The sequence below is a fragment of the Phialemonium atrogriseum genome (genome assembly GCF_030411735.1).
Source record: "Phialemonium atrogriseum strain 8032-3 unplaced genomic scaffold QBC33scaffold_22, whole genome shotgun sequence".
Classification (NCBI taxonomy): Eukaryota; Fungi; Ascomycota; class Sordariomycetes; order Cephalothecales; family Cephalothecaceae; genus Phialemonium; species Phialemonium atrogriseum.
Genome location: NW_026848159.1, coordinates 420,225 through 445,621, shown reverse-complemented (window position 1 = coordinate 445,621; position 25,397 = coordinate 420,225). Strand labels below are relative to the sequence as shown.

Genomic DNA, 25,397 nt, shown 5'->3' with positions numbered 1-25,397 from the left:
GATACAGACAAGACAAAGTCGGCCATCAAGACTTACTAATTAGGTAGGTTTTCAAACTGATACCTTGATACCTGCTTTTCCCCAACTGGATCTCCGCAGCCCTGTCAAGTGTCAGAACCAACCAACCGTCTCAATGACAGGGGTCCCCACACGCCCTGGCAGATTCGGCCCTCAAGTCCAGACCGTTAGAGAATTCGTTTTCGCCACGTTGTGGAGGTACCAGGAACATGGGTGCTGAAGCCCAATCCGGCGAAACCAAAAAGTCTCGAGTGGCCAAAAATCTCTTGCCCAGCCATTCAAATCACTCCGTCCGTCTGTCTGTCTATCTCGATGGATGGACCCAGGAGATTGACAGAGTCTGAACACGCCATCGCACAAACCACGTCGGATTCAGATTCTGAACCACGCAGAACTTGACTGACATCAGAATTCAAAACAGACATCCGCACAGTTTAAAGTAGCCTCCCAAAGTGGAAGGACAAGGGGAGGGAAGAAGAAGCAAAAGAAGAGAGAAAAGAGAACCTCAAGGGCAGAGACAATGCCACCGTTTACACCCCACTCGCGCACTCGCTCACTCGGCCTAATTGCCCTCTGCTTGTGCACAAGAGCGCGTGTGCGCCCTGTGCAATATAAGCAGTTCGGCGAACGTCTTGCCAGACCTGGGCACGCCAGCGACACGGCCGCTCATACGGTCCGTTCCTACCGATATGGCTATTTCCACACGAAAAGCAATAATAAGCTGGACCTTGGACGGAACGGTCAAGTGACATGACCGCCATCGTCTCCCAGTGTAACAGGGTACAACATACTCGGCCACCAGGGGCGTTCCCCACTCCCCACGCTTCCGTCGGCGGCTTTCCGGCACCCCCTGTTCATTTGTTGTTGTTGTAGATCCCATACAGCCGCCGTGCCCCATTGAGAACCCGCAGGCTTGCAATCTTGCAAGCTTGCAAGCCATGTATCCCGTTCGTCCTGTGATCCTTCCCACGCCTAGGGTAGTGCCTAGGCAGTCCCGACTTGGGAGACCCGTCGGCTTCCGCCAGGATGCAACAAACCCACACCCACCTCACCCCCACCGTCTCTCCCTGACGGGTCCAACCGTCATTAAATCTTGTCTCTCTCCTTCCCATAACGCCTGCTTCTCTTTTCGTCTTCTCCGTTTTTCATATCTGGCGGGTAATTGTCGGTAGGCGAGCAACATATGTCTCGCCCTGCTGATCCCAAGTCTTGTTAGACTTATATAGAAATCCGATGTCTCCATATCCCATGACTTATTCCATTTAAAGCCGACTAGCACCGACTTTCTGACCTCTTGGCTCAGAGCTTGGAATGCCTGGGAACCCTTCTTTTCCCCTGGTCTTTTCAACTCGTTCTCCCAACTCTTATCCCGTTGTTGTGATACCACATTTCCCCCCTCCTCCCCCTCCTCCTCCCCCTCGCCTTTTGCCTTGACCAGAGGATATCCAGCGCCGGCCATCTTATATCCCAAACCGACTAGGAACTCAGGAGGAAGAGCAGTTATGGCAGCACTTTCGTCGAGTGGGTCTGTCGATATGGACAACATTATCGACCCAAATGGGTCGCCGCTGGACAGCGTCGATACCAACACCACCCCTGACACTGAGTTCTCGCCCCCAGCCAGCCCGTACCAGGACAACGGCCCGTTCAAAGATAAGCGGATGGCGGCAAGGGAGAAACTCGCCACGCTGACCCAGGAAGAGAAGGTCCGGACATACCCTGATCAACTTGTCGTCCCCCATGGGGGTGCAAGGAGCTGACAGAAATCCAGATTTCTCTTCTCACCGCGGCAGACTTTTGGAGGAGCAAGGCCATCCCTTCCAAGAACATCCCAGCAGTGAAGACGAGCGATGGCCCAAATGGAGCCCGAGGTGGTATTTTCGTCGGAGGCACCAAGGTCAGTCTGGATGTGCTCATCCAAGGCCCTCCGTTTTTGCTGACCGCTCGGCACCTCCGCTAGGCTGCATTGTTCCCCTGCGGGATCTCCCTCGCGGCAACGTGGAACAAGGACCTCCTTTATGAGGTCGGCCAACATCTTGCCGATGAGACGAAGGCACGATCGGCCAACATCTTGCTCGCCCCGACGGTTTGCATGCACCGACACCCACTTGGGGGCCGGAACTTCGAGTCCTTTTCGGAGGATCCCCTGCTCACTGGCAAACTAGCCGCCCAGTACATCCGCGGCCTTCAGGAGAAGGGCGTCGCGGCCACCATCAAGCGTTCGTCGTGCTCTGTTTAACAGGCGTCGCTGCCAAGAAAACCGCGGGCTAACCCCCAGTTGTAGATTATGTCGGCAACGAGCAAGAAACCCACAGGTTGACGATAGACTCGAGGGTGGGCGAGAGGGCACTCCGCGAGCTGTATCTGCGACCCTTCGAGATCGCAGTCCGCGAAGCCAACCCGTGGGCTATCATGTCGTCATACAATCAGATTAACGGCGTCCATGCTGACATGAACAATCACACACTTAAAGAAGTCCTCCGTGGAGAGTGGGGTTATAATGGGTGAGTGGCGAGTAGTCGTCGGGGTTAAGCGATAAGCGAGGGCGATCGGCTGACACAAAGTTTCCCATGGTTGCAGTACCGTCATTTCCGACTGGGGTGGCATGAACTCTACGGCTGAGTCGCTTAAGGCCGGCTGTGATATCGAATTTCCCTATTCGACCAAATGGCGATTCGAGAAGGTCCTCCAGGCGTTGAAGGAAGGCGAACTCACCCAGGAGGATATCGACCTTGCGGCGGAGAATGTGCTCACCCTCGTTGAGCGCACGAAGGGGAGCGATATGTCAGAGGAGGAGCCAGAACGGGAGGATGACAGGGAGGAGACGAGGAACCTCATTAGAGAAGCCGGTGTCCAAGGCCTGACGCTCTTGAAGAATGAGCACTCCATCTTGCCCATCAACCCCAAGACAACAAAGGTTGCAGTCATTGGTCCGAATGCCGACAGGGCGATTGCTGGTGGTGGCGGCAGCGCCAGCCTCAACCCCTATTACACGACCCTGCCGCTCGATAGCATCCGCAAAGCCGCCCAGCAGGAGGTCACATATGCAAAGGGCTGCCACATCAACAAATGGCTCCCCGTCGCATCGCCATTCTGCACCGACAAGGCGGGCAAGCAGGGCGTGACAATCGAGTGGTTCCGCGGTGACCAGTTCAGGGGAGAGCCGGTGGTGACCCAGCGACGGACCAACACCGACCTCTTCCTCTGGGATTCCGCGCCGCTATCCCAGATCGGCCCGGAATGGTCGGCCATAGCCACAACTCACATCACGCCATCCAGGACGGGCAATCACACCATCTCCTTCATGAGCGTCGGGCCGGGCAAGCTATACGTCAATGGCGAGCTTGCTCTGGATCTGTGGGACTGGACAGAGGAAGGCGAGGCCATGTTCGACGGCTCGGTAGACTACTTGGTCGACGTTCCCATGAAAGCCCGCGAGCCGGTCGAGCTGCGTGTCGAGATGACTAACGAACTCCGCCCCATCTCCAAGCAGAAGCAGTTCAGCATGACACACAAATACGGCGGCTGCCGGATAGGCTTCAAGGAGGAGGACCAGATCGATTACCTACAGGAAGCCGTCGAGGCCGCCAAGGCCGCCGACGTTGCCATCGTCGTCGTGGGCCTGGATGCCGAGTGGGAGTCGGAGGGGTACGATCGCCAGACCATGGACCTGCCGTCGGACGGCAGCCAGGACCGCCTGGTCGAGGCCGTCGTCAGGGCGAACCCGCGGACCGTGGTCGTCAACCAATCCGGATCCCCGGTGGCGATGCCATGGGTCGACAAGGTTCCCGCCATCATCCAGGCGTGGTACCAAGGGCAAGAGGCCGGAAACGCCCTTGCGGATGTGCTCTTCGGCGTCAAGAACCCCAGCGGGAAACTTCCTGTAAGTACTTTTTTTTTTTTTTTTTTTGGGAGAGTTGGGGGCGGTGCCACACAGAATCGGTGATGATCGGAGAGCTAACAAGACGAATAGTGCACATTCCCCAAGCGGCTCGAAGACGCCCCAGCATTCCACAACTGGCCCGGCGAGAACTACGAGGTCGTCTACGGCGAAGGGGTGTATATCGGCTACCGACACTATGAGCGGGCCAAGATCGCACCTCTGTTCCCATTCGGCCATGGTCTGTCGTACACGAGCTTCGAATACGGCCGCCCGTCACTCAGCTCCAAGGAGCTGACAGCGTCAGGAAGCATCGAACTGATCGTGGCCGTCAGCAACATTGGCCTCATTGAGGGACTGGAGACGGTGCAGGTCTATGTCCATGACGAGAAGTCGAGGCTGCCCCGTCCCGAGAAGGAGCTAGTGGCCTTCGAGAAGGTGACGCTCGAGGCGGGCGAGACCAAGCACCTGCGGATATACCTCGACAAGTACGCCGTCGGCTACTACGACACGGCAATCCAGCGATGGATCGCCGAGGAGGGCGTGTTCAAGGTGCTCGTGGGCGCATCGTCGGCCGATATCAAGTAAGTCCAAAACGCTCCTGAAGGGATTATTAGGAGCCCAGGGACTAACCCTCGGATGCAGATACTCTACTTCCTTCGAGGTCAAGGAATCATTCTCCTGGATCTTCTAACCTAACCGGGCCATCTATTATACCACATACCATTCATCGACTCTCCTTCCGCCCCCATTTACTGGTTGTCCACCATATATACACCTCCTTTATGTGCTTTTAAATCGAATAGAGAGGAAGGGGCGGCATCGTACGACATGAACGACACGACACTTTCGAATCTCGTCCTGAGGTTTATCCATTACATTCCAGTGGGGGAACTTCTGGTTCCATCAAGATCGGCAGCGAGGTTTACTGCTTGCGGAGAGTCATCTCACCAAGGGTATTGGCATGAGAAAGGCGGGCTATTATGGAGTGTCGACTTTACTTCTCTCACACCCTCTACCCCTTTTTTATTGTTTTCAATGTAATTATTTTTGGTGGCATGGGCTGGCTGGCTCCTGACCACATTTAAGTAGACGATCCTGCACAATCAACGGCCTATTGTTTGGGACTGTCGGTGCTCCTTGAAAAGGGGGTGTTGGTGATGGCTGTAACCCTTTGCTCGCGTGATCGCGTGAAATGTCACGAGTAGTTAGTTGTAAGACCACGGATTCTAAGAGAGATAATAACGGGGCAACAGTGGGAAACCTGCGCGACCTCGCTTATGGTGTATAGGCTAGTCAACCAACTGCTCCTCGTGGACCAACATGGCTTGCCAGGCTTCTAATTTGGCCATCCGATCATGGATGGTTGCAGTTGCATTGACAAATCACCCACACATTCGCAGAGTCGGACGTAATAACCAGGTCGTTGGAGGGCTTTCGATGCAACACTACTTTACTACCCTCCGTTTCTTGTCCTCCTTTGTTCGGTTGGATTCCGCATCTAAAGTGGTGGGGGTCATGGGATTGCCTGGATTCCGGAAACTTGGCCGCGTAGGTCCCTAGGTAGTTAGAGGTCGGAAATGCGGGGAGGGGGGCGGTTGGATTTAGTGGAGTGATGCTGTGTACAGTACATATATACTTATGCACTGTATTGGCGCCCTTGCCAGCTGGCTCTACTCCACAACGGCTGTCAAACCCTTGGTGTTCTGGCGACGACATAATCCCGACGTTTCAGCACCCAACCGCAAAAGTATACAGCTGGAATTCACACCATCTCGGCCATTCCAGACCCGGGTGCAGGTCTCACAGCTCCCGCATCCCCGGCCTGTTTCCCCCATCCTGACCGGTGCCAGGGCATGGCTGGACTTCGCGAAGTGCCATGGCTCCCCATTATAGTAATGGCAGTGCATTTCAGGCCTTCCACGGCTCCTCCCGTCGCGACCTAGACTCGACGTCGCTGCTCGACGACCTGACAGCCTTTCTGTCCCGCTGCGCCCGCGCGCTGTGGAGGTTCTGGAAAGGACGCGGCCGCCGCATGTTGTTCGCTTCGCTGGCCCGGGCGCTGCACCAGGCCCGGCGGAATATGACGGCGGCTCGGCTGCTCAGCGTGCCCCATCTGCTGGTCGCCATAGCGATGATAATGCTTCTCTGGGGGGAGAGATGGGTGTTTAGAAGTACAGTCGAACGCTGCCATTGGAGCGATTGGGAGAATTGGGTATGCCACTGGCCTTTCCTTTCGATACTTCCCCCAAGTAGTCCAGCTTCGCGGCTTCGCGCAAGGCACGGTGCAGCTTGACTAACACCCCATCCCCTTTTAGCCTCCCGGAGCCAATCCGCACCACCTCGTCTTCGTGGCCGACCCTCAGCTCATCGATCCCCATTCATATCCAGGGCGGCCCTGGCCGCTAAACCCCCTCACCGTCATGGTCACCGATAATTACCTCCGCCGGTCCTACAACCAGCTACAGCAGCAGCTTCACCCAGACACACTCTTCTTTCTTGGCGATCTCTTTGACGGAGGGAGGGAGTGGAAGACTGCTCATGGAGAATTCAAAGATTACGCATGGGCCCCGCACCCGAAGAGCGAGGAGAAATACCTGAAGACGTGGAACAGGAAGTATGGCGAGGACTTCTGGCTACACGAGTATAAAAGGTTTGGAGACATATTCTTTAAACCGTGGAATGCAGCAGGGGAGGCACCGGGGCTCGGCCAGAGAGGCAGGAAACTTGTCGCCAGCCTGCCGGGGAACCACGACCTCGGGTTTGGTTCCGATATTAAGATACCTGTTCGGAATCGATTCGAGGCGTATTTTGGAGAAGGAAACAGGGTCGACGTCATTGGCAACCATACTTTTGTGTCTGTGGACACGGTTTCCCTGAGCGCTGCCAGTTCACAGGAGACCAGGCAGCATGATCTGAGAGGCATCTATATGCCGGCCCAACTGTTCCTGAAAGACGTCAAGTGGACGAAACGGAAGGCGGTTGAGAGGGAGTTACGCTTCCAAAGAGGAGAAATCGAGGAGGTGAGGCTTGGACATAAGATCGAGGATCTGGACAAGGCCGATTTCGGGGACAGGCCCAACATCGATCCGGGAGAGGGCAAGGCAGAGCTGCCCTCTATACTGCTCACCCATGTGCCGCTGTATCGGCCCCCCGGCACGCCGTGCGGTCCGCTGCGGGAGCGTTGGCCGCCGACGAAGCCGCCCAAGGGCCAGACGGATCCCGTCGTGCCGGACGACCGAAACGCAATATCCGTTTCTCGAGGATACCAGTATCAGAATGTCCTGAGCGAGGACGACTCCGCCAACCTCATCAAGAGTGTCGGGAATGTCGTTCACGTCTTCTCGGGCGACGACCATGACTACTGCCAGGTCACACACGACAAGAAGCAGGAGAATGTGCCCGAGATCACTGTCAAGAGCATGAGCATGGCCATGGGGGTCCCAACCCCCGGATTCCTCATGGTCAGCCTACACAACCCCATCGACGCGAACGGGAAATCCCTGGCCGGAGACGGGAAGACCACGTTCCAAACCCATCTGTGCCTCTTGCCCCGATCGGCCTCGATATTCGCCAAATACGCCGCCTTCGTGCTCATCAGCCTGGCCCTGCTCACCGTCCGGGCCTTCCTAGTCCCGGCCCTCAACCTCCCCCGCTTCGCCCTGGAGCCCCTCCCTGCCAGCGGCGGCGGCGGCGGCGGTGGCCTCCTCCCCGTCTCCAAGGCAAAGATGGAGGACTACGACGAGTACGCCCTCCCGGCCGCGGGGTTCTCGGCCTCGCGATTCCTGCACTCGGCGGGGACGCGCGACCGGGGCGGGGGGGCGCCGGCCTCGGGGGTCCGGCCCAACGGGCTGGCGGCCCAGGCCCGCAACGCGTCGCCAAAGGCTGGCAAGTCTCGGCGCTCCAAGGAGCTGCAGCTGCAGCAGCAGGGAAAGTGGGGGTGGGCCGGCGGGCTGTCACGGCCGTCGCGCGGGCCCAAGATCGAGATCGGGCGTTACGATGACGATATCTACGACGGGGGCAAGTGGAAGGCCGCGTCGTCCACGAGGTCGAGGTCGAGGTCGGCGGTCGGCGTCGTGATCCGGGAACTGTGGACGACTGTTTGGAGGGTGGCGTGGATGGTCGGGTGCTTTTGGTTCTACCTCTCTTGGAAAGGGTGACACCTAGACGTAGAAAAGTCGCATGTGTGGAGGTGGTTGCAGCAGCAGCTATTGTATAATACGTACAGTTGTCTATATATATAGGTACCGGGTTGGACCGGTGGCGATGGGGCTGGAGGCATCTATGGGAGATACAGGCACATAGCATAATTTCTGATCTTGTCTTTGTGAAACACCCTTTCTGTTTACTTTCCGGTACAGATAGAAAGCGGGCATTCTTTTGTGTTTTGATTTCAATCGGCAGCAATGATCAAAACCAGAGCAATAACGCACTTGAGCTGCTTTTGGATCAATATCAGGTCTAAAAATAGACTTCTGACGTTGGGTGGGGCCTGCGGCACCAACCGTCGATTTTTAGACCTGACGAGTACCATGGCCGCCGTAAGTTCAGGGGCTGGTGGGCTGCTTTGCAAAGCTCACGTGCCTGGGAGCGTAAGCGGAATTCATTTGGTGTGCCATTCGAGGATTGTCTTTGTTCAAGGGGCGGCCCACTTTGTATTCTTGCCAGCCGAGTTCTGTGGCGTTGAACCTTGTCTGCTGCCTGCTGCCTGCTGCCTGCATGAGATTCTCGCGTTTTCTTAATGAGTGACGCCAAAATCCGCGTCCAGAACGCGTCTTAGCGGATGGAGCTCGGCTTCAAATCCGCAGGGCTGGCTAACCACCCCTAGCTGACCTCAACCTCAGCATTGAATCAAACTTGTGATACATGAGTACTTGGGCTCTAATTTCTCTCCTCATTCCATACTTCTACAATATATCTCTCACACAAGTATCTTTTTCTGGCCAATCCCTTAATCATTCCGTTCCCACATCCGCCATTTCTCTGCCGTCTGCTTCGTGCACCTGCCCGTCTCCTCCAGCCTCCTGCCCGTCGTCCTCCGACCTCTCTCCATCTCAGGGACCGCGCCGCCATGTCAAGCCTCAAGCGGAAGGCCGGCGCCCAGGCCGGCGCCGACGCGAAAAAGCCCAAGCAGAACGGCAGCCTCATGTCCTTCTTTGGCGTTCCGAAGGGGGCGGCTAAGGGCACCACGAACGGCGGCGGTGCGGGGCCGTCGGCACCCGCCCTGCTGAAGTTTGACAAGCAGAAATGGGTGGCCGGCCTGACGGACGAGCAGCGAAAGCTGCTCAAGTTGGAGATCGACACCCTGCACGATAGCTGGCTGGCCCTTCTCAAGGATGAAATCGTGACCAAGGAGTTCCTTGAGCTGAAGAGGTTCCTGACACGCGAGACAGCGGCCGGGAAGAAGTGGTTCCCGCCAGAGGAGGACGTCTACAGTTGGTATGTTTGAAGATTGGGAGTAGTGATTTCGTCTTGCCCGTTGTTTCTAGATCTCATCTGCACCCTTGCGTCTCTGCCGACATTGCCCAAGAGATGCAAATCCGCCAGGCCTACCTCCCACAATATATATATAGCACCCCATATAGCACCCCCAGCTAACCGCTTCTAGGTCCCGCCACACGCCCTTCAACACCGTCAAAGTGGTCATTCTCGGCCAAGACCCTTACCACAACGTCAACCAAGCACACGGTCTCGCATTCTCCGTGCGGCCGCCGACGGAGGCGCCGCCCTCGCTGCGCAACATGTACATCTGCCTCAAGAACGACTACCCCTCGTTCGCGGCGCCGGCCAAGAAGGGCGGCCTGCTGACGCCGTGGGCGGACCGCGGCGTCCTGATGCTCAACACGTGCCTGACGGTGCGGGCGCGCGAGGCCAACAGCCACGCCAACCGCGGCTGGGAGCGCTTCACGCAGCGCGTCATCGACCTGGTGGCGGCGCGGCGGGCGCGCGGCGTCGTCTTCGTGGCCTGGGGCACGCCGGCCGGGAAGCGCGTGACAAAGGTCGACGCCTCGAGGCACCTCGTGCTCAGGAGCGTCCACCCCAGCCCACTGAGCGCCCACAGGGGGTTCTTTGAGTGCGGCCACTTCAGGGCGGCGAACAAGTGGCTCGTCGAGAGGTACGGCGCCCAGGGCGAGATCGACTGGGCGCTGACCGAGGGGACGAGCACGCTGGAGCACGGGGCGGCTGGCGTGGGAAATGGGGACGTTGAGAAGAAGATGGTCGGGGCTGTTGCCAAGACAGAGGCTGCTGCTGAGGAGAAGGTCAAGGCGGTGGGGACGGAGGGGAACGCCAAGGTCGAGGCTGTTGCTAAGACGGAGGTTGTGGATGAAGAGAAGCTCAAGTTGGTGGCGACTGAGGGCGATGAGAATGCCAAGCCCGAAGTTGAGGCTTGACGGCAGACAGCAGACCACTCACCATGATAGCTTTCTTGTTCCCTAGGGTCTATGATTGATTGCTCAGGGCTGACGAGGCGCCGGCGTTTTCTGCGTTTTAAAGAAGAGTTTGCTCATGTATCACAGGCATGGTCTATTTAGGTTTAACTGTCCAGTGCCACATCGGCACAGCTGAATGGATGTTTCTGCTGGGAAGATATTCGTAGGGCTGATAATCTTGCAATGGGTATACCTTTTATGTTACCCAATACTTGTCCCTGGGGTCTGAAAAACACGGTGCCTTATAATGTACCGAATTCAAATAGACTTGAACCCTTTAGAGCGGATACGACCATTGATTTTGCCTCGCCATCCATATCTGTGATGACCAGGAAGCTAGGATTGATACCACATCAAGACTGCGTGGACTGCTGTGTTCTCAGCCTTACGGTCAATTCCACAGGGGCTACGACAAGTAGTCTTCCCGGTCCCGACCGGTTGGGCCGCGCGGTTGCACGTAAGCGGCCACCCGCAGCCATCGGGATATGTACGGAGTACCGGAGCCTCATAATCATCACTAGTGCGCCTGCACTATTGAAGCTTGGCACAGCTACAAATTGACGGGGTAGCTGTAGGGGTTAAAGACTTGTCTGTGACCCTGAACATGGACGTCATCCATGGATGTTAGGTTAATTGATTTATACGAATAGGTAGGTGCTTGCTGCTGAAGTGCAGCATGCAAGTCTCGGTTTCTCAGACAGGCAAGAGCTCCACTTGAGACCGATCACTACTGATTGGCTGGTAATTGAGTGACGTTAAAAGGGGGGGATTAAGGGTCCGCACACACCACCACGCACATAATCAAGGGCCCAAAGTGGCCTGAGAACGACGGCGGGGCGGCACAGGACCGAGGTGCGGATTGCCTACCTGCAGCGCGAATCCGAGTCACCCGTCGCGGGTAAATGTTAAAATGTGGAGTAGTTACCAGATCAGCGGATTTTCTGCTGATGACGACGACAGCGATTGATGTGAGGAAGGATGCTGCGAAACATGGTGCCTATGCCATGCCTCGGGATAGCCATTCTAAGGTGGGTGGGTAGGTAGGTTCTCATGCATGGCCCACCGACGCATATATAGGTACTACGTAAACCTGTGGCGGGCATCGGCATTTTTGGCAGACACCTTGCAGCGAGCGCCATGCAGGTCCAACAAGGATTGGATGCCAGCAGCAGAAGTGGCTTGAAAAATAATAATGCGGGAAATCCACAGCACCCGCATCGCAGGTGACTGCCAAAAGGTCCGACGGCGAATGAGACGACGAGGCTCGAGCGGCCCAGAGCTCAATCTTTCCTGCGAACGCTGGGGAATCGTTCGCCCAGCATCCGTCGTTTGCACTCTCTCACTTCCGTTCCTTCCTTCTCGGCAGGAAGGCTGGTCAGTCGCGGACTGGCGGTCTGGTTAGCTCCCGTGTTTCGGAACTGAGTGGCCAGTGGCTGGTCAAGGACAGCCGCGCGATCAATCGATAATTGAGACCGACCAACCCTATGGTTGAGCGTGGAACAACGAACGCCATCACAATTGCCAACTCAGTGGGAGGCGCAGAAATCGCTCAGGGTTTACAACTTTAACGACCAATGATCGGGGGAAGCCCACCGTGGCGTGCAGTGCTGGCCTGCCATTGACCAGGTTGGAGACGGTCTTGATGAGCTGGCACGGACCAAAATCATGCGTCGTCTGGCCGCTGTGCCAGGGAAGGCCATCCGTGGTCCAGGTTTGCAGATGCGGTGCTAGGAAAAAAGTGAAAACAAGTAGTAAGAACCTACTATGTATCTTGCATTTTGACGTCCAATACCTATCGCAGTCGTTGTAGAAATCGGGTGACTCCGCTTTGCGAAGCTACGTTTGAGCTTGTCAAGTTAGCGCAGGGTCAGCCATTTATTTGGTTTTAGGTACCTCGATAGGCCGCAGGTCCAACCTCAAAACCGGCTTAAGGCGATTTGTTCGCTGATCACTGGTGGCGACGAGCCAAATCGCCAACCTCCTGGACTGTGATATCATCCATTGTTCGGGCATATCGGCGCTGGTGTCGTGTTAGGTATATCTGTTGGGTTGGGGAAGTACTGCAGGTGCTCAGCTACTCTTTTCAGTCGGGATGGACGTTTTAGTTAACCTCTGACCGACCACACCTCCTCCCATCTCGCCTATCTTGCCATTCCTGAGCCAGATCCCCTGGCTCATCACACGCGCAGCCCAATTGCTTTCAACGTGACAGATAGTCGAACTCGTCAGAAAAGTTACGACCTCGTCTCTCTCGACTTCGACCTGGCTTCCGACCCAATTGCTTGTTCCCGGCAGGCTTCGTTAGCGCGATCCTTGGGGTCCTTACGTAGTTCTTAAAAATAACATTGGATACCTTGATAGCGTAAAATAAAATAAAATAAGGGACCTGCCGGGGCCGCGCTGGCGGGAACCTCCTTGTTGCTCTCACCGCTGCTAAGCCTAATCCAGACTATCACGCCAAGACATTCAAAGTATCTCTACCAGCTATATCCTGCAAAAAGGTACTTGGCACCATCACCCCCCTTGGTTCATTTACATTGCTTCACCAAGCTATCCCCCGGAGCCCCTGAACCCAGAACAATCACAACTTATCTTCCATTCTTCGACGCCCAACCCTGCTCATTAACACCAATTTACCACCTCACTATTATTCTTTCTTCTCCTAACATCTAACTTCTCAGTGCTTCCTTTACCCCATCAAGTTCCTTGTATTCGATACCCCTCAGCGGCCACTTCTTCGTTTTATTTGTGGTATCGCGTCGCGACGCTGAAAGTTGCCCGCACACCAGCCTTTCTTCCAACTCACCGACCCGAAATATTTCCTTTTTTTTTCTTGTCTCATTTCCTTCTGAGCGTCGGTCGGTCGCCTTGTCGCAAAGCCTACATTTTCGCCGCCCCGCGAGATAAGGGACCAACAACTCTCCTTCTAACCTTCGGTTTCACATCATCGAATGTCTTAGACGATCCCAATTCTGCTCATAAAACTGTCGAATACCCCGCCGATTCCACCATGGTGGGTTTCTTTTCCCGCCTGAAGGGCAGGGACGGCACGGGCAAGATCAAGTCCAAGAAGAACGCGAACCTCAACCAGCTCGCCAACCAGCTGCCCCAGAAGCCGCGGTGGGAGGATGCCTGGACGAGGAGTACGGTCGAACCCGAAGAGGTCCAGGACCTGATCAGGCGTTGCACCGAGGAGCTCAAAGCTCGAGGTATGACCTGCGCTCCGCTTCCCCGCCCGCCCCGAGTCCGCTAACGTCGTCGATGCAAGCCCTCGACCACCCTTTCTTGTTACTTCCCTTCCGACCTACTTCCGATCCCAGCGCCGTCCGCACCTTTATACGCCACTTTTTCGATGCCAGCCAAACAGTGCGGGGCGAGGCCCTTGCTCGGGAGTTGCGCATGACCGAGCCAATGGTAACTTGATATCTGGCCATTCACTGCTTCACGACACTGACGTTGGTATAGGTCATATCTGGCGTCGTGAAATGGTGCTGGAGCCGGCTTCCGGGCGGCGTCGTCGGCTGGGATTCGTACGAGCTATTCAAAGTTGGAGAGCAAGGTAGGGCAAGCTGTACCGACTCGCGGCATCTGCCCAAGAGGCTGACCAAGATCACTGCTAGACTCGAATATGGCGAGGGATTCGTTCAAGACATTCATTCCCCTTAGTGTCGAAACCGAATCGCGATCGGCCATCATCTTCGACTTCTTCGACCTTCTCTCCGCCATTGCAGCGCACGGCAAGACGAATGGCTTCAGTGGACGAAAGCTCTCGCGAATGGCCTCTTGGTGGGCGTTTGAGCATAAGAATACTACCAATGGCTTTGAGACGGGCTACAAAGCCTGGTTAAGGTCAGAACTCGTTCCATGCTGCGGTCAAACGCATACTAACCTCCCCATAGTGCGGCGGATGCCACAAGCCATCTCTTCTTCGCCTACCTGCGCTCCTTGGCGCCTCAACCTAATCGTGGTGGCATTTCCATGCTTCCCATGTCATTGGAGAAGCTACTACAGGAAACCGAATATCCGCCTCAGCGGCCGTCCCTGATGCAGACGTCGACGTACAAAGTGGTCATGATCGTTGACACAGTGTCACCGACGCCGTTTGCGCTCCTGCGGCGGGCTAACCATTTCCAGTACCGCGACGACGACAGGGCGCTGCAGGAGTATTCCGAGTATGAGGATCCGATCCAAGCTTTGACAGAGGAATGCCGCCGAGTTCTTAGGGCTATCTCGGCTGCTAACCAGTCGCAAGCCGTGTCAAGCTCGAAGCACTCAACTAGTCTCCGCGATGCTTCTTGGTCGCGATTCGAGGATATCGGCTTTGCCAGTGCCTTGGAAGAGGAGGACGAAGACGAGGATGGAAGGCTAGCGGCTCACCGGAGAGCAAATGGCCTGAGGGCGACGGCATCCTCCGGGAACGGTCTGGATAGGCCTACCACGCCTTCCTGGGCCGATTTCCTCTCGTCCGGCTTCGTGGATGACGGCCCGAACAGCCCATCAAACGTACTGCTTCCGCCAGACAAGATCCTCCCACCGATAGAGACAACAGTCCGACAGCGAAGCTCGCAATCCCATCGGCCGAGACTGGAAACTGAACGTCATCTTGAGCCGGGCGAGTTGGCAAGCATCACTCGTTTCGATCTGGACGACTCCTTCTGGTGGGTGTGGATGAGCAGCTTGGCTCCGGAGGAGACGGCTGAGAGGAAGTCGGCGTTCGGTCGTTGTGCCGTGATCGAAACCCTCATCCGGACCGGTCGCTGGCTGGTAATGGAGGAGATGGTCAAGGGAGCCGCTCCCGAACCCCAGCTTGGCGCGTATATCGCGGAGAAGAAGAGCTTCTTCAGCTGGACGCGCCGAAACAGGGGCATCTCACGGAGGAAGTCGACCGGGAAGCACGCCTTGAGTAAGGGAGACGGGCATTTGAAGCCCAACAGCACCTCTGCTAGCCTTAGCAAGACGAGCATCGGACCAGACCAACACGCCAAGATCCAGGCCGCAGCCGCTCGATTGCAGGCGAGGCAGATGCAGGAGATACAGGATTCCAAGTCGCGAGCCCAAGACAGACGCGGAAGGAATGACGCAGACACGACCGCCAAGACCAACAGTGTCCTCACCCTGCAGCCTGTCATTATGAACGAGGCTTCGCCGGCAATGAAGTGGGCACTCAAGTATGACAAGGAGGCTATCCGAGAGGCTTATTTGTCGAACGCAAATGCTGGCCGCGGTTTCGCGACCTTGGAGCCGCAGAGCAACGGTCAGACAGGCAGAGCGAGTTCTGCTCCCAACGGCCACGAACGGCCACCAGAGGTGCCTTCAAAGTCGCTCGCCAATCTACCACTGGCCTCTCCCGTTGCCCAGCCAAAGTCGCCGTATTTTGCTCCGCCAGAGGATGAGCCGGAACCGGAACCGGCGCGTCTCAGCGAAAAGGCCTTGGAAGCCCCTCGGGACATCCATCCCGCCGAGCGATCGTCCGGGGGTGCAGGACGAAGCAGCACCCCACCCCCCCCTCCGAAGGAGCCAGTGAGCGCACAGTACGCACGTGAGACGATGATCTCTCCAGAGCCCGAGTCGAGTCCGGAAAGCAAGAAGCACCAGAAGAAGCTTCAAAAGGATAAGGATAAGAACGCCGCTCCCGTACCCAACGCTGGTGGTTTCAGAAAGTTGTTCGGGCGGAATAAGAACAGGCAGTCGAAGCTTCCCGACAACGCCGCCAGCCATCTCAGGGGATTGGGGGTGACAGAGGAACGGCCCGTCTCCCCTGAGCCGGTTGCGCCAGTCGTTCAGGCCGAGAAGTCGACAGTTGCCCGGGAAGAGCCAACCTTCTCTCCGCCACCCCAGGCGCCTTCGGAGCCCATACCGAAGCCAGCCTCGGTTCCCGTCCCGGCCCCGCAGCCTTTGCCCGAGCCATTGCTGGATGAAGCGGTATCGCGGGTCGATACCGCGGATACTCTTGAAGCCGGCGACGAATTCTCGCGGTTCGACCAGGGTCCGCTACTCGATCAGCCCAGCTTCATCCCTCCGGACTCTAACAGCGAGGATGACGATGCGGTTCCACCCCCGATCGCCCGGCATACGTCGCGCTCTCCTCTGCCCTCGCCTCAGCCCCAAGCCGTTGAACCGGACACGCCGAAACAGGCTGTGCAAGACCGTTGGGCACAGATCCGCAAGAACGCCGAGCGTGCTACCCAGCAACGCCAGAGCGAAGAGCAGAGCGGTGGCGGGTACAGCAAGACAACTGATGGTGATGACGACACCAGCGGTGAGGAGAGTAAGTGATCCCCTGGTCCCAATCCGGTTCCCCGGTGGCATGAGGAAAGGTACTGACTGTGAAACAGCAATCGAGTCACGCGTGGCTCGCATCAAGGCCCGGGTTGCGGAGCTAACGGGCAACACGGAGGGCATCAACGGTCCTGGAAGCCGGACCCCGCCTTCCATTCGCCGCTAAGGATCTAGATCCCACAAAGATGTCATTTCAGAGCTCCTAGCAACCTCACCCTTGATACTTGACATCCAGAACAAGACTGCAACTGTGCGAGAGAGAAAAAAAGCCTATCTTCAATCTTTCCATGTTGGGCAAATTTTTAACCTTGGGTTTCCTTCTTTGCTGGAGGGCTCTTAAGAGAGTCCAAACGCTCCCTGGCGGGGGCCTGTTTCGCTGTCGGCCTAGTAATGTACCATCCTTCGTCTACCCTACCTAATATTTTCGACGTCTGCGGAGGTCTTCCCGTTCTTTTGATCTCGTTCCATTCTTCTTCGATGATACCAATAGAAAAGCCGTCCAGGTATTTTCCCGCACGCATGCAACCCACCTACCTATCACCTTGTTTCCTTCTCTTTCTTTCTTCTTCTCGCCGCCCAGGCTGTAGGGAAAATTCGATATCACAACGATGCGGTCCACACATGTCTCGATTACTCAAATTTGTTCTTTTTGCCCCCTCTACTTCCTTGCCCTCTCCTTGCTGGTGCTTGGCCCTGGTTTCGCGGAGTTGAATCGAGCTGGGGATTTGGATGAGGGGGATGAGTTGAGTCGAGCACCGGGAGGCGACGGGTGTCTGGTCTGGGTAGAAGAAATTCAAAAAACACTTTCCCATGAGCTTGAAGTGACTGACCATGGTCCAACTTTCGAGGCAATGTTGCCCTTCTCCAGCACTGCCCCCTTTGTGCGCCAATTTAGCGGCGGTAGTCGACGCCAAAGAGAAGACACTTCTTCCGCGGCCTTCTCCACCTCCTTGAATTCCGTAAATCGAAGCGTTCGAGCCCGTTTTATGCCGCTGATGCTCTCACGATCACTGAAGTAGCTAGGACGTATGCACCCACCTCCCGTTCGTCCAGAGAATTAGGTAGGAACAAGCACACTCGAAGCATTTTGGGAACCCTGAGCTCGTCCTCCAGTCGCAGCCACACCGAACAGACTTCCCTGTCTTCGCTATACGAGCACATCCTCACCTGCCATGAATCAGTGGAAACGTGAATATAGTAGGGGGTCTCCTCCTGAAATTTCAACACCAGCCACCATCTATATAGAGTAGTAGTTTACAAGTCTGCCTGGCACGTTTTTTTTGTGGTGCAATAGTGGCAACACACACACACACATACACACATCTATTCCCTTCTAGAGGGTTTTCTGCCCCAGAGCCAAATGAGTAGTGCCGCCGCCTGTCAAAGAACTCCTGCTTGAACCCGCCTTGCGCTGCACCCCAATCTCGAAACGCCGAACTTATGCTGGATTAGAAAGCCAAAGCTATTAGAAAAAAAGAAAAAAAAGAGGTTGAGAGAGGTCGATTTTGGCCGCCCGTGGGTGAGTAGAAGTCGATTAGAGATGGGATTTGAAAGAGGGAGGGAGGGTGTGCTTGGTTGATTATATTAGTCGGCGGCCCCCTCCCCGCTCGGCGGGCCCTCCCTGCTCAGGGAGGCGCGCTCGTTGACGCCCCTGAACACGCGCTTCCCGACCTCGTAGCTGCTAATCATGATGGCGCAGCTCGGCGCGACCTTGAGGGTCCGGGGGATGCAGCCCCGGAACAGGCCGGACACGCCCTCGGCCCTGAAGATGTGCCACAGGAGCCGGACCATGGACTGCTCCTCGGGCACGGGCCGCGAGGCCGAGGCCGCCGCCGCCGCCGCCGCCTTCTTGCTCGAGTCGTGGTATACCTGGGTGCGCGTCTTGCCGACGTCAAACGGCGTGGTCACCACGGACGCAAAGGCGCCCGACAGCGCGCCCGCGACAAAGCTGTCGATGAAGGTGTCCCGGTGCGTCTCGCGGCTCTGCGACCTCCTCCGGGCCCAACCGCGGCCGCCAGTCCCCGTGCCGGTGCTGGTGCTGGTGCCATCGAGATCCAGGGCCCGGCCCCTGCGCCGCTCCCGCAGGTCGGTGAGCGTGCCGCGAACTGTCTCGTAGCCCCACCAGTACATGCCCGAGAAGGGCGCGTCCCGCCACAGGGTCAGGGTCAGGCCCCTCCAGAGCGAGTGGTACCCGTGGAGGCCGACCATGTCCTTGATGCCGCGGAACGTGTCGGCGAGGTGGCCCGCGGCGGACGAGCCGTGCGAGGCCTGCAGGCGGGTCCGGAAGAGCTCGATGGGGCTCACGGCCGTGGCGGCCAGGACCCGTGCCGTGGCGCCGGCCACGAGGGGCGCGTACTCGTCCCCGACCTTGCGCTGGATGGGGCTCATGCCGTCGAACCGCAGCCACTCGTAGCCGGTGAAGTAGATGATGTTCGACGGGACCGCCATGAGGAGCGTCGGCGATAGGCCGCGCCAGAGGGTCGAGACGCCCTCGTTCCGCGCAATCTTCCTTATGCCGTCGAGGGTCGAGTTGAACGTCCTCTGCTGCGTCTGCTCGACCGCGCATTCGCCGCCGCCGGCAGCTGGCATCCCGCCGATGGGGCCGATGCGCGGGCCGGCGATGCAGACCTCGCTGTTGTTGTTCATGAAGAAGACCTCCCGGCAGCAGGCCGTGACCCCCAAGTTCGGCGGTCGGAAGGCGTTCGCAGACGGCGCCGAGGTGGGTTTCTGCGAAGTTGAGGCCGGTTGTTGCGGCACGTTTTGTGACTGCCATCTGACCCGAACTACATCGAGAGGTGTGACTGTTCAGCCCGTTAGCAAGGCTTGTCTTCGTCTGTCACAGCTTATCGGTGCGAGCAAGCAGCGGCAAAGATATCGGCGGTCCCTACCTAAAAGACCGGTCAGTAGACTGCCGGACGTCGCGGAAAGCATCTTCTGCGCCGCCGTGATCTCGACATGGTCGCGGCCGCCGCCGTCGTCCTTCGTGGGGAGCATGTCCTGCAGCGAGAGGGAGTCATCGTGGGCTAATCTGTCGTGGTTTTGGCCTCTGGTGTTCTGCGCAAAAGAGGCCATGTCGGTCGTCTTCTTCTCATCGGCTGGAATTTCGGCGGACGTGAGCTCTCTCCCCAGTCCACACAAGAGTGTGGAACTGGCGTGGTGGTACTGATGCTGCGGGCCGTAAGGTTTACTTTTCTTCGTACGTGAATCGCTGCGAAATCTGGGTGTGGAGCGAAGCCGGAGGTTTGAAAGCGATTGTAAATTTGCCTCCGGTTGACTCCTCTTGGCGTCATTGAACCCGGAGGTACGGGCGTACTTTTTCGCTGGAAGCCGAGCTAAAGCCGGTGCAGCCCGTTCAGTCTTGGAGTGATGTCAGCGCCCTAGCTGTGGCTAGTGTTGGTGGCTTTGCTCTTCATCGAATTATCGATACTCCGTATCATTGATAAGATCGCCCCTGGACGACATCAATTTCGTCAGAGCTCCTGAGCCCAAGCCACCCAATACAACTGCCGACGGAAATGCACTCAGTCCGCGATTGTCCCTTGTAGATTACTTATTTATCCGTCTTTGGTTTCACCTTCGTGCTTGCATCTCCACCTGTTTCCCCCCCGCCCCGCATTTGACGACGTCAGCTTCGTTTAGGGGGCTCAGCAGGGGCTGCGTTCCAGAGTATCAGGCCAAACGAGCCTGGAAATGGCGGGGATATATGCGTAGAACACGCAGGAGACAGGAGGTTTAATCAGGGAATATATTGAGAGGCTCCATCCGGGAACGCAAAACATAATCCTATTGCTCGGACAACGGGCGCTGGTGCTCACGACTGCCGAACCCAGCTGTATTATTCTCTATTTTCCATGCATAGCGTCCTATTTAGATGTTCCTGGTGATGGTACAAGTACAGCAGATTTGAGGTATTATCGTCAACGGGTTTTTTCTTTTGTAACCTGTGCCCAATCTGATGCAAGAGAACAAAGGGAATGTATACCTAGCTAAGCAGGCCATGCAATTGCTGTTCCACTCCGTTGGCAAATTTGGGCCCAGTAGAAAACAACAACAAAAAAGATGGAAATCAACAAAGTTCAGCCCGGGATGCGAATGGCGAATGCAAATGCCAACTCGAGAATCATTACACCCCCATTTACAGATGACAAAGGAGAAGGCTGTGTGCAATAGAAAAGAATGCATTGTCACCCAACTCGATGGCAGTGCCAAAACGTAGGGTACCTAGTTAATGAAGCTGACGTTTTTCCTCCTATCCAACAAACTGAATGGTCGTCGTAATTGCACCGTGCACTCGGCCATCTTTTCCCCAGGCCGTTTGAATCATCCTCATCAGTGTAATTTCTCTTTCACGTAGACCACTGCCGCATATCCGGCACAGCATTTCGTGCTCATGTTGTGGTGGCACCAGGGGCACTTGACCATGGTCGTAATGGCCCCTGAAATGCCCAGAGACCGGTCCTCTACCACCGCATCCGGCTTGGCCATGCACTCGTAAAGCTTGGACGGCATGTCGTGGTAGAAGTGGCAGCTGCAGCACTCGACAAACATCTTGGCAATGGGGGCCATGCGTGCTTCAGGGGCTGTGACTGCACGCGTCGATGTTTGTGGCTGCAGGTGTTTCGGGATGGCCGAGAGAACATGCGGCTTGGACCCCGGAGTCGGGTTTGGGGGGGGGCTGGATGTCTGCTGCGGCGGAGGAGTGGGTTTGAGAATCGAGACCGGGGTTGTGGTAGTGGTAGGCCTCGGAGGTGGGCCAGCTTTTGGCTCATGCGTGGGCGGCGGTGAGGGTGACCGCGTGGACCTGATCGCTGGCCTTGGTGGTTCCGGAGCGGCCAGAATGCGGGCTTGCTTGGAAGTTGGATCTGGGCTTTCAACTGTCGCTGGGGCCGGAGACGTAACCTTGCCTGGTGCCGGATCCGGCGTGCCTTGGAGCATTATCTGAGTTGTAGTGACCTTGAACGGCAACGAGACTGTGACCGGCTCCGACGCCTTGCCTATCTCGGAGAAGTCGACAAAAAATGGATTGCTACTAAAGCCATATGACGGCACGAAACCCCCAATTGGGGACATGAATCTGGCCGAGAGGATGCTGGCATTAGCCGAGCCAACGTGTTTGTTCGATTTTGTGATGCTGCTGCTGGCCAGCTCAGTCGACTCCCTATTCTCGCTGGACTTCCTGGCCGGCTTGGGCTCAGGCTCGGGTTTCTGTTTCTGTTTCCGGAGCTTGCGCTTCAGCTTCAGGTCGTGCTGGGACTCCTGCTCAGGCCCATTATCTAGCTCCTTTTCTTCTTGGGATTGTTTAGCTGTCGGCGACGTCTTCGGGCGCTCGAGAGGACGATCTCGCGTTCTAGATCGGCGAGGGCTCAGGGGTTGATCCTTGGGTGGTGGCAGGGGCCTTGGGTCCTTTGCGCTGTCGGAGAGATCGGGATTCGAATGCGATCTGGCAAGGGCAGGCGGCTTTGGTGACCGTGTAGCGGCCCCGCCAGGAACATCGTCAGAGTTGGACGACGAAGTGGCTGTCGACTGGGCATCGAAGTCGATATCCATTGGCATCGCCGACCTGCTCCACCGATCCTCTTCCGTAATCAATTCGTCGCTCCTGCGCCTCGGGCGCGGGGTAATGATGGCGGAGCTCGCCACGCTAGACCCTCCGGATGACTGGCGAACAGTTCTTTGGTCGTCTTGAAGAGACAAATCTTCGTTTGAGCCCTTCGAGACTTCGCCCCTTGCGGACTGCGGCCGGGAAGTGTCTGGCGTCGTTGCTGGCGAAGGAAGGGGTGAGACGTCGTAGTTAGAGGACGATGACGAACCCTCGGAAACTCGACTTGCGGGCTGTTGGTTTCGAGTGCTTCCTGGATTGGCATATTCTCCATGGACAACCTTTGGGGGTCGAGGGACATTCGCAGGTGTAGGTATAGTCGCGGTCTGCACAGTAGGAGCCGACGTTGGTGCTGGGCCCGACGAGTTCATCCGTGCCCTTAAAACAAAGTATGGTGGTACCTTTACAGCTCCCGGTGCGGGCTGCATAGATGATATGTGAAAAGCCGCCATTGCGGCATCTTTCAAGCTCCGCTTCTTTCCGGAGCCGGATTCAGTGGCGGACGATCCGCTCGAGGCAAGCGGCAGTTCCTGCGACGCAACTGATGCCGCTGAAGGCGTTGAGTCCTGCGTACCAACCCTACTCTTCATAAAAGCGGGTTGGCTGTCGTCTTGGCTGAACCTGGGATGTGGGTGGCCCGGCAAAGCGAAGTAGTCGCCTTGCTCGCCAGCAGGTCCGTCCACGTGCTCGGCCGTCGATGACGGCGTAGTCTTATTCTGGCCAGCCAATTTCGTGGCCGAGATCCCGATGCTATAAGACAATTGCTCATCTGCGAAACCCGCCAGGGCGCGCTCGGCTTTCTGGTCTCTCTGGCGCCGAACGTATCCGTCCTCAAGTCGATGTCTGTCAGTAGCCAAGCCCGCTGTGTGCAGCGATTCCTGGGAGTGACTGGCCCTCGAATACATGTTGGATGATTCCTCTCGTTCCCTAGGCATTCTCGACGTACCCCGTCGGAAACTGTGGCTTTGACCAAGGCCCCGATCGCCTGGCATGTGTCTCAATTGCGGAGTTCTGGATGCTGAAGGCGGGCGCAAGTCTCGATGAGCCTTGGAGCCTTGCTTGGTGGCAGACGTTGCATGTGTTGTATGCGACATATCCATCCGGGGACCGGCTGAGTAGGATTTCTGCATTGGTTGGCGAGGGCCCTCCACGTAGTCGTTTCCGTATGCAAGGCCATCAGGAAAGGAGTCGGGGAATTGTGCCTGTAGGGCATTCTGTGCAGCAGCTTTCCTTTCTTGCTCAAACCTGAGTCCCCCAAGGAACCGGTTGCTCTTTGTACCCGATAAGAAGTCGCTTGGATCAGGGGTTACCGAGCGAGAGTCGAAGGATTGCCCTTCTGCAATCTCGCTTTCGTCTTGAACCGATGGAAGTTGATGGACTCTGCTTATGCCAAAAGAGCGGTGACTGGCAAGTAAGGGGGCCGAGTTTGAGCGTTCCATGAGCGCAGGCTGTTGGCGCATACTCACTGGAGGAGCCTTGCTGAGCCTCGAGAAGGGTTTCCTCCTCGCGGCTCTTGCATCTCGTTCTGCCTGCTCCTTCTCTTTGCGTTTCCGTTCTGCCTCCTTCTTTTTCTCCATTTTCTTCTGGCCATACCCCTCCCAACTTGGCGACTGGCAGATTGACGACTGCTCTGAATCGTGGTCGGAGTCGCTATCGCTGTCGGGAGCCAGAAACTTGACCGACTTCTGCAGTGGCTCCGGCTCTAGGCTCTCCACGTCCGGCTCCTGTTCCTTCTCGCTCTCCGCCTCCATTCCCCTGGCGGCGGTGGTGCCTCGATTGCCATTGGGGGGCGGAATGGTGATGGAGAGTGAGGGCAGGGCGGCGTTACGCCGGACGGCTTTCAACATCAGGTCGTTTTGGTACTGCGACAGACAGTCGGCAGAACGGACCTGAAGCGGGGGATGTCCGTCAAAGGATTCTGAAGTTGGTGAGGAAGCAGTTGATGGCCGAGTGCCGCCGTGAAGACGCTCCATCTATTTGAGGAGGAGCGAGGTTAGAGATGGCGCGGAGGAAGAGCAGCGCAGAGGGGCTGGTGTTATAGAACGTAGATCACCCAGCCGCAGAGGTGAAACACTGACCTTGTACCTCTTCTCCAGATCGAGCATCCGCTGGAAGGACGTTGCCCTCGAGGGGGCCGGTGGCATCGGCTGGATGGCAGCCATGGTGACGGGCCCGGGAAGGGACAGGGACCGGTGGCGACCTGGCAGGGTAGACAAAGAAAGGAAAACAGAAGAAAAGACCAAGAAAACGGATTTAAAGGCTAAATGGTGGGGGTGGAAAGCAGGAAGCCGTCGACAAGATTATATTCCCTGCTGAAAACGAGGGGGAAGTCAGGGTAGTCTTGGGCAAGCTTCAGGGCCGCGCTCCGCTCATCGGAAATGGCAATCAAGCATGGCAAACCTTGGTCTGGGACAGATAGGATGGTGTGTCTAAAGAGAGTGATGGAGAAACAGAATGTCTTGAAATTTGGCGCGCGTAGCCGCAGACACTGGGTGAATGCAGGATAGTCTGGAGTGACGGGTAAAATGGGTTGAGAAACAACAGCTTTCTTCCGGAAGGAAGTGAATGGAACTGGGAACCACAGACCGTACCCACCGAGTTATCGTACTTCGATGACGGGGCTCCGCTATGGCGACATTAAACATCTGTCTATTGATAGTAGAGTAGAGTGAGAGTCTGGGGTCCCAATGCCTTGCCATCGGCGGCACTCTTGATGAGAATCTCCTTTTCGCAGCACGTTCCCCAGAGCACAGAAACCCGCGCTTCGCCAAGAACCGGCCCATATATGCACCTGTGGACATGTAGGTACTGTTCCGTGCCTGGCATTCATTACTTCGCCCTGGGTGCTAGTCAGGAACTTGGTACAACATGGAAGCAACATGGAGCAACATGAGAACGGAGGTGGCTGGCTGGCTGGCTGGCTGGCCGGAGCGATATTGCGGCCAGCGCCTCTTCCAAGGTCCCACGGGAAGGTGCTAGAGAGCATTTCGGATCGATGGGCACCTGCAGCCTCTCTGTCTCTCTCGCTGGACCACCGCCCCTTCAACTGTCCAACGCTGATGCAGAGATGCAGAAACACGCAAACGAGCGTGGTACAGCGTGGAGCTGGGGCGAGATGATGCCGTCTATATTAGGTACCTCGGTACGGATTAAATAGATGCTAGTAAACCCCAATAGCATTTACACTGTG

General features: G+C 56.7%; 5 protein-coding genes across 5 annotated transcripts; 3 read left to right on the top strand and 2 right to left on the bottom strand.

Annotated features, from left to right (window-relative positions):
• The first annotated feature begins 1,425 nt into the window (after window positions 1–1,425).
• On the top strand, window positions 1,426–8,310 carry QBC33DRAFT_612906 (uncharacterized protein). Its single transcript, XM_060432513.1, has 8 exons — window positions 1,426–1,724; window positions 1,790–1,915; window positions 1,979–2,237; window positions 2,303–2,522; window positions 2,599–3,901; window positions 3,992–4,482; window positions 5,804–6,113; window positions 6,217–8,310. The coding sequence occupies exons 1-8, from the start codon at window positions 1,521–1,523 to the stop codon at window positions 8,056–8,058; spliced, it is 4,755 nt and encodes a 1,584-aa protein (XP_060281076.1). The 5' UTR covers window positions 1,426–1,520; the 3' UTR covers window positions 8,059–8,310.
• Window positions 8,311–8,805: 495 nt separating this feature from the next.
• QBC33DRAFT_186807 (uracil-DNA glycosylase-like protein) lies at window positions 8,806–10,401 on the top strand. The gene is made up of 2 exons (XM_060422488.1): window positions 8,806–9,337; window positions 9,507–10,401. The coding sequence occupies exons 1-2, from the start codon at window positions 8,970–8,972 to the stop codon at window positions 10,288–10,290; spliced, it is 1,152 nt and encodes a 383-aa protein (XP_060281075.1). The 5' UTR covers window positions 8,806–8,969; the 3' UTR covers window positions 10,291–10,401.
• Window positions 10,402–13,339: 2,938 nt separating this feature from the next.
• Window positions 13,340–16,774, top strand: QBC33DRAFT_456567 (DUF1708-domain-containing protein; the record flags this gene model as incomplete). The annotated part of the gene is made up of 6 exons (XM_060424814.1): window positions 13,340–13,538; window positions 13,598–13,743; window positions 13,795–13,888; window positions 13,950–14,178; window positions 14,229–16,597; window positions 16,665–16,774. 6 exons carry the CDS (start codon window positions 13,340–13,342, stop codon window positions 16,772–16,774), a joined length of 3,147 nt encoding a protein of 1,048 aa, XP_060281074.1.
• Window positions 16,775–18,192: 1,418 nt separating this feature from the next.
• On the bottom strand, window positions 18,193–19,602 carry QBC33DRAFT_456456 (putative solute carrier family 25 member 40 protein; the record flags this gene model as incomplete). The annotated part of the gene is made up of 2 exons (XM_060424809.1): window positions 18,193–19,409; window positions 19,497–19,602. 2 exons carry the CDS (start codon window positions 19,600–19,602, stop codon window positions 18,193–18,195), a joined length of 1,323 nt encoding a protein of 440 aa, XP_060281073.1.
• Window positions 19,603–20,880: 1,278 nt separating this feature from the next.
• QBC33DRAFT_186752 (uncharacterized protein) lies at window positions 20,881–24,502 on the bottom strand. The gene is made up of 2 exons (XM_060422487.1): window positions 24,286–24,502; window positions 20,881–24,180 (listed from the first exon to the last, which is right to left on the bottom strand). The coding sequence occupies exons 1-2, from the start codon at window positions 24,367–24,369 to the stop codon at window positions 20,938–20,940; spliced, it is 3,327 nt and encodes a 1,108-aa protein (XP_060281072.1). The 5' UTR covers window positions 24,370–24,502; the 3' UTR covers window positions 20,881–20,937.
• Window positions 24,503–25,397: the final 895 nt, after the last annotated feature.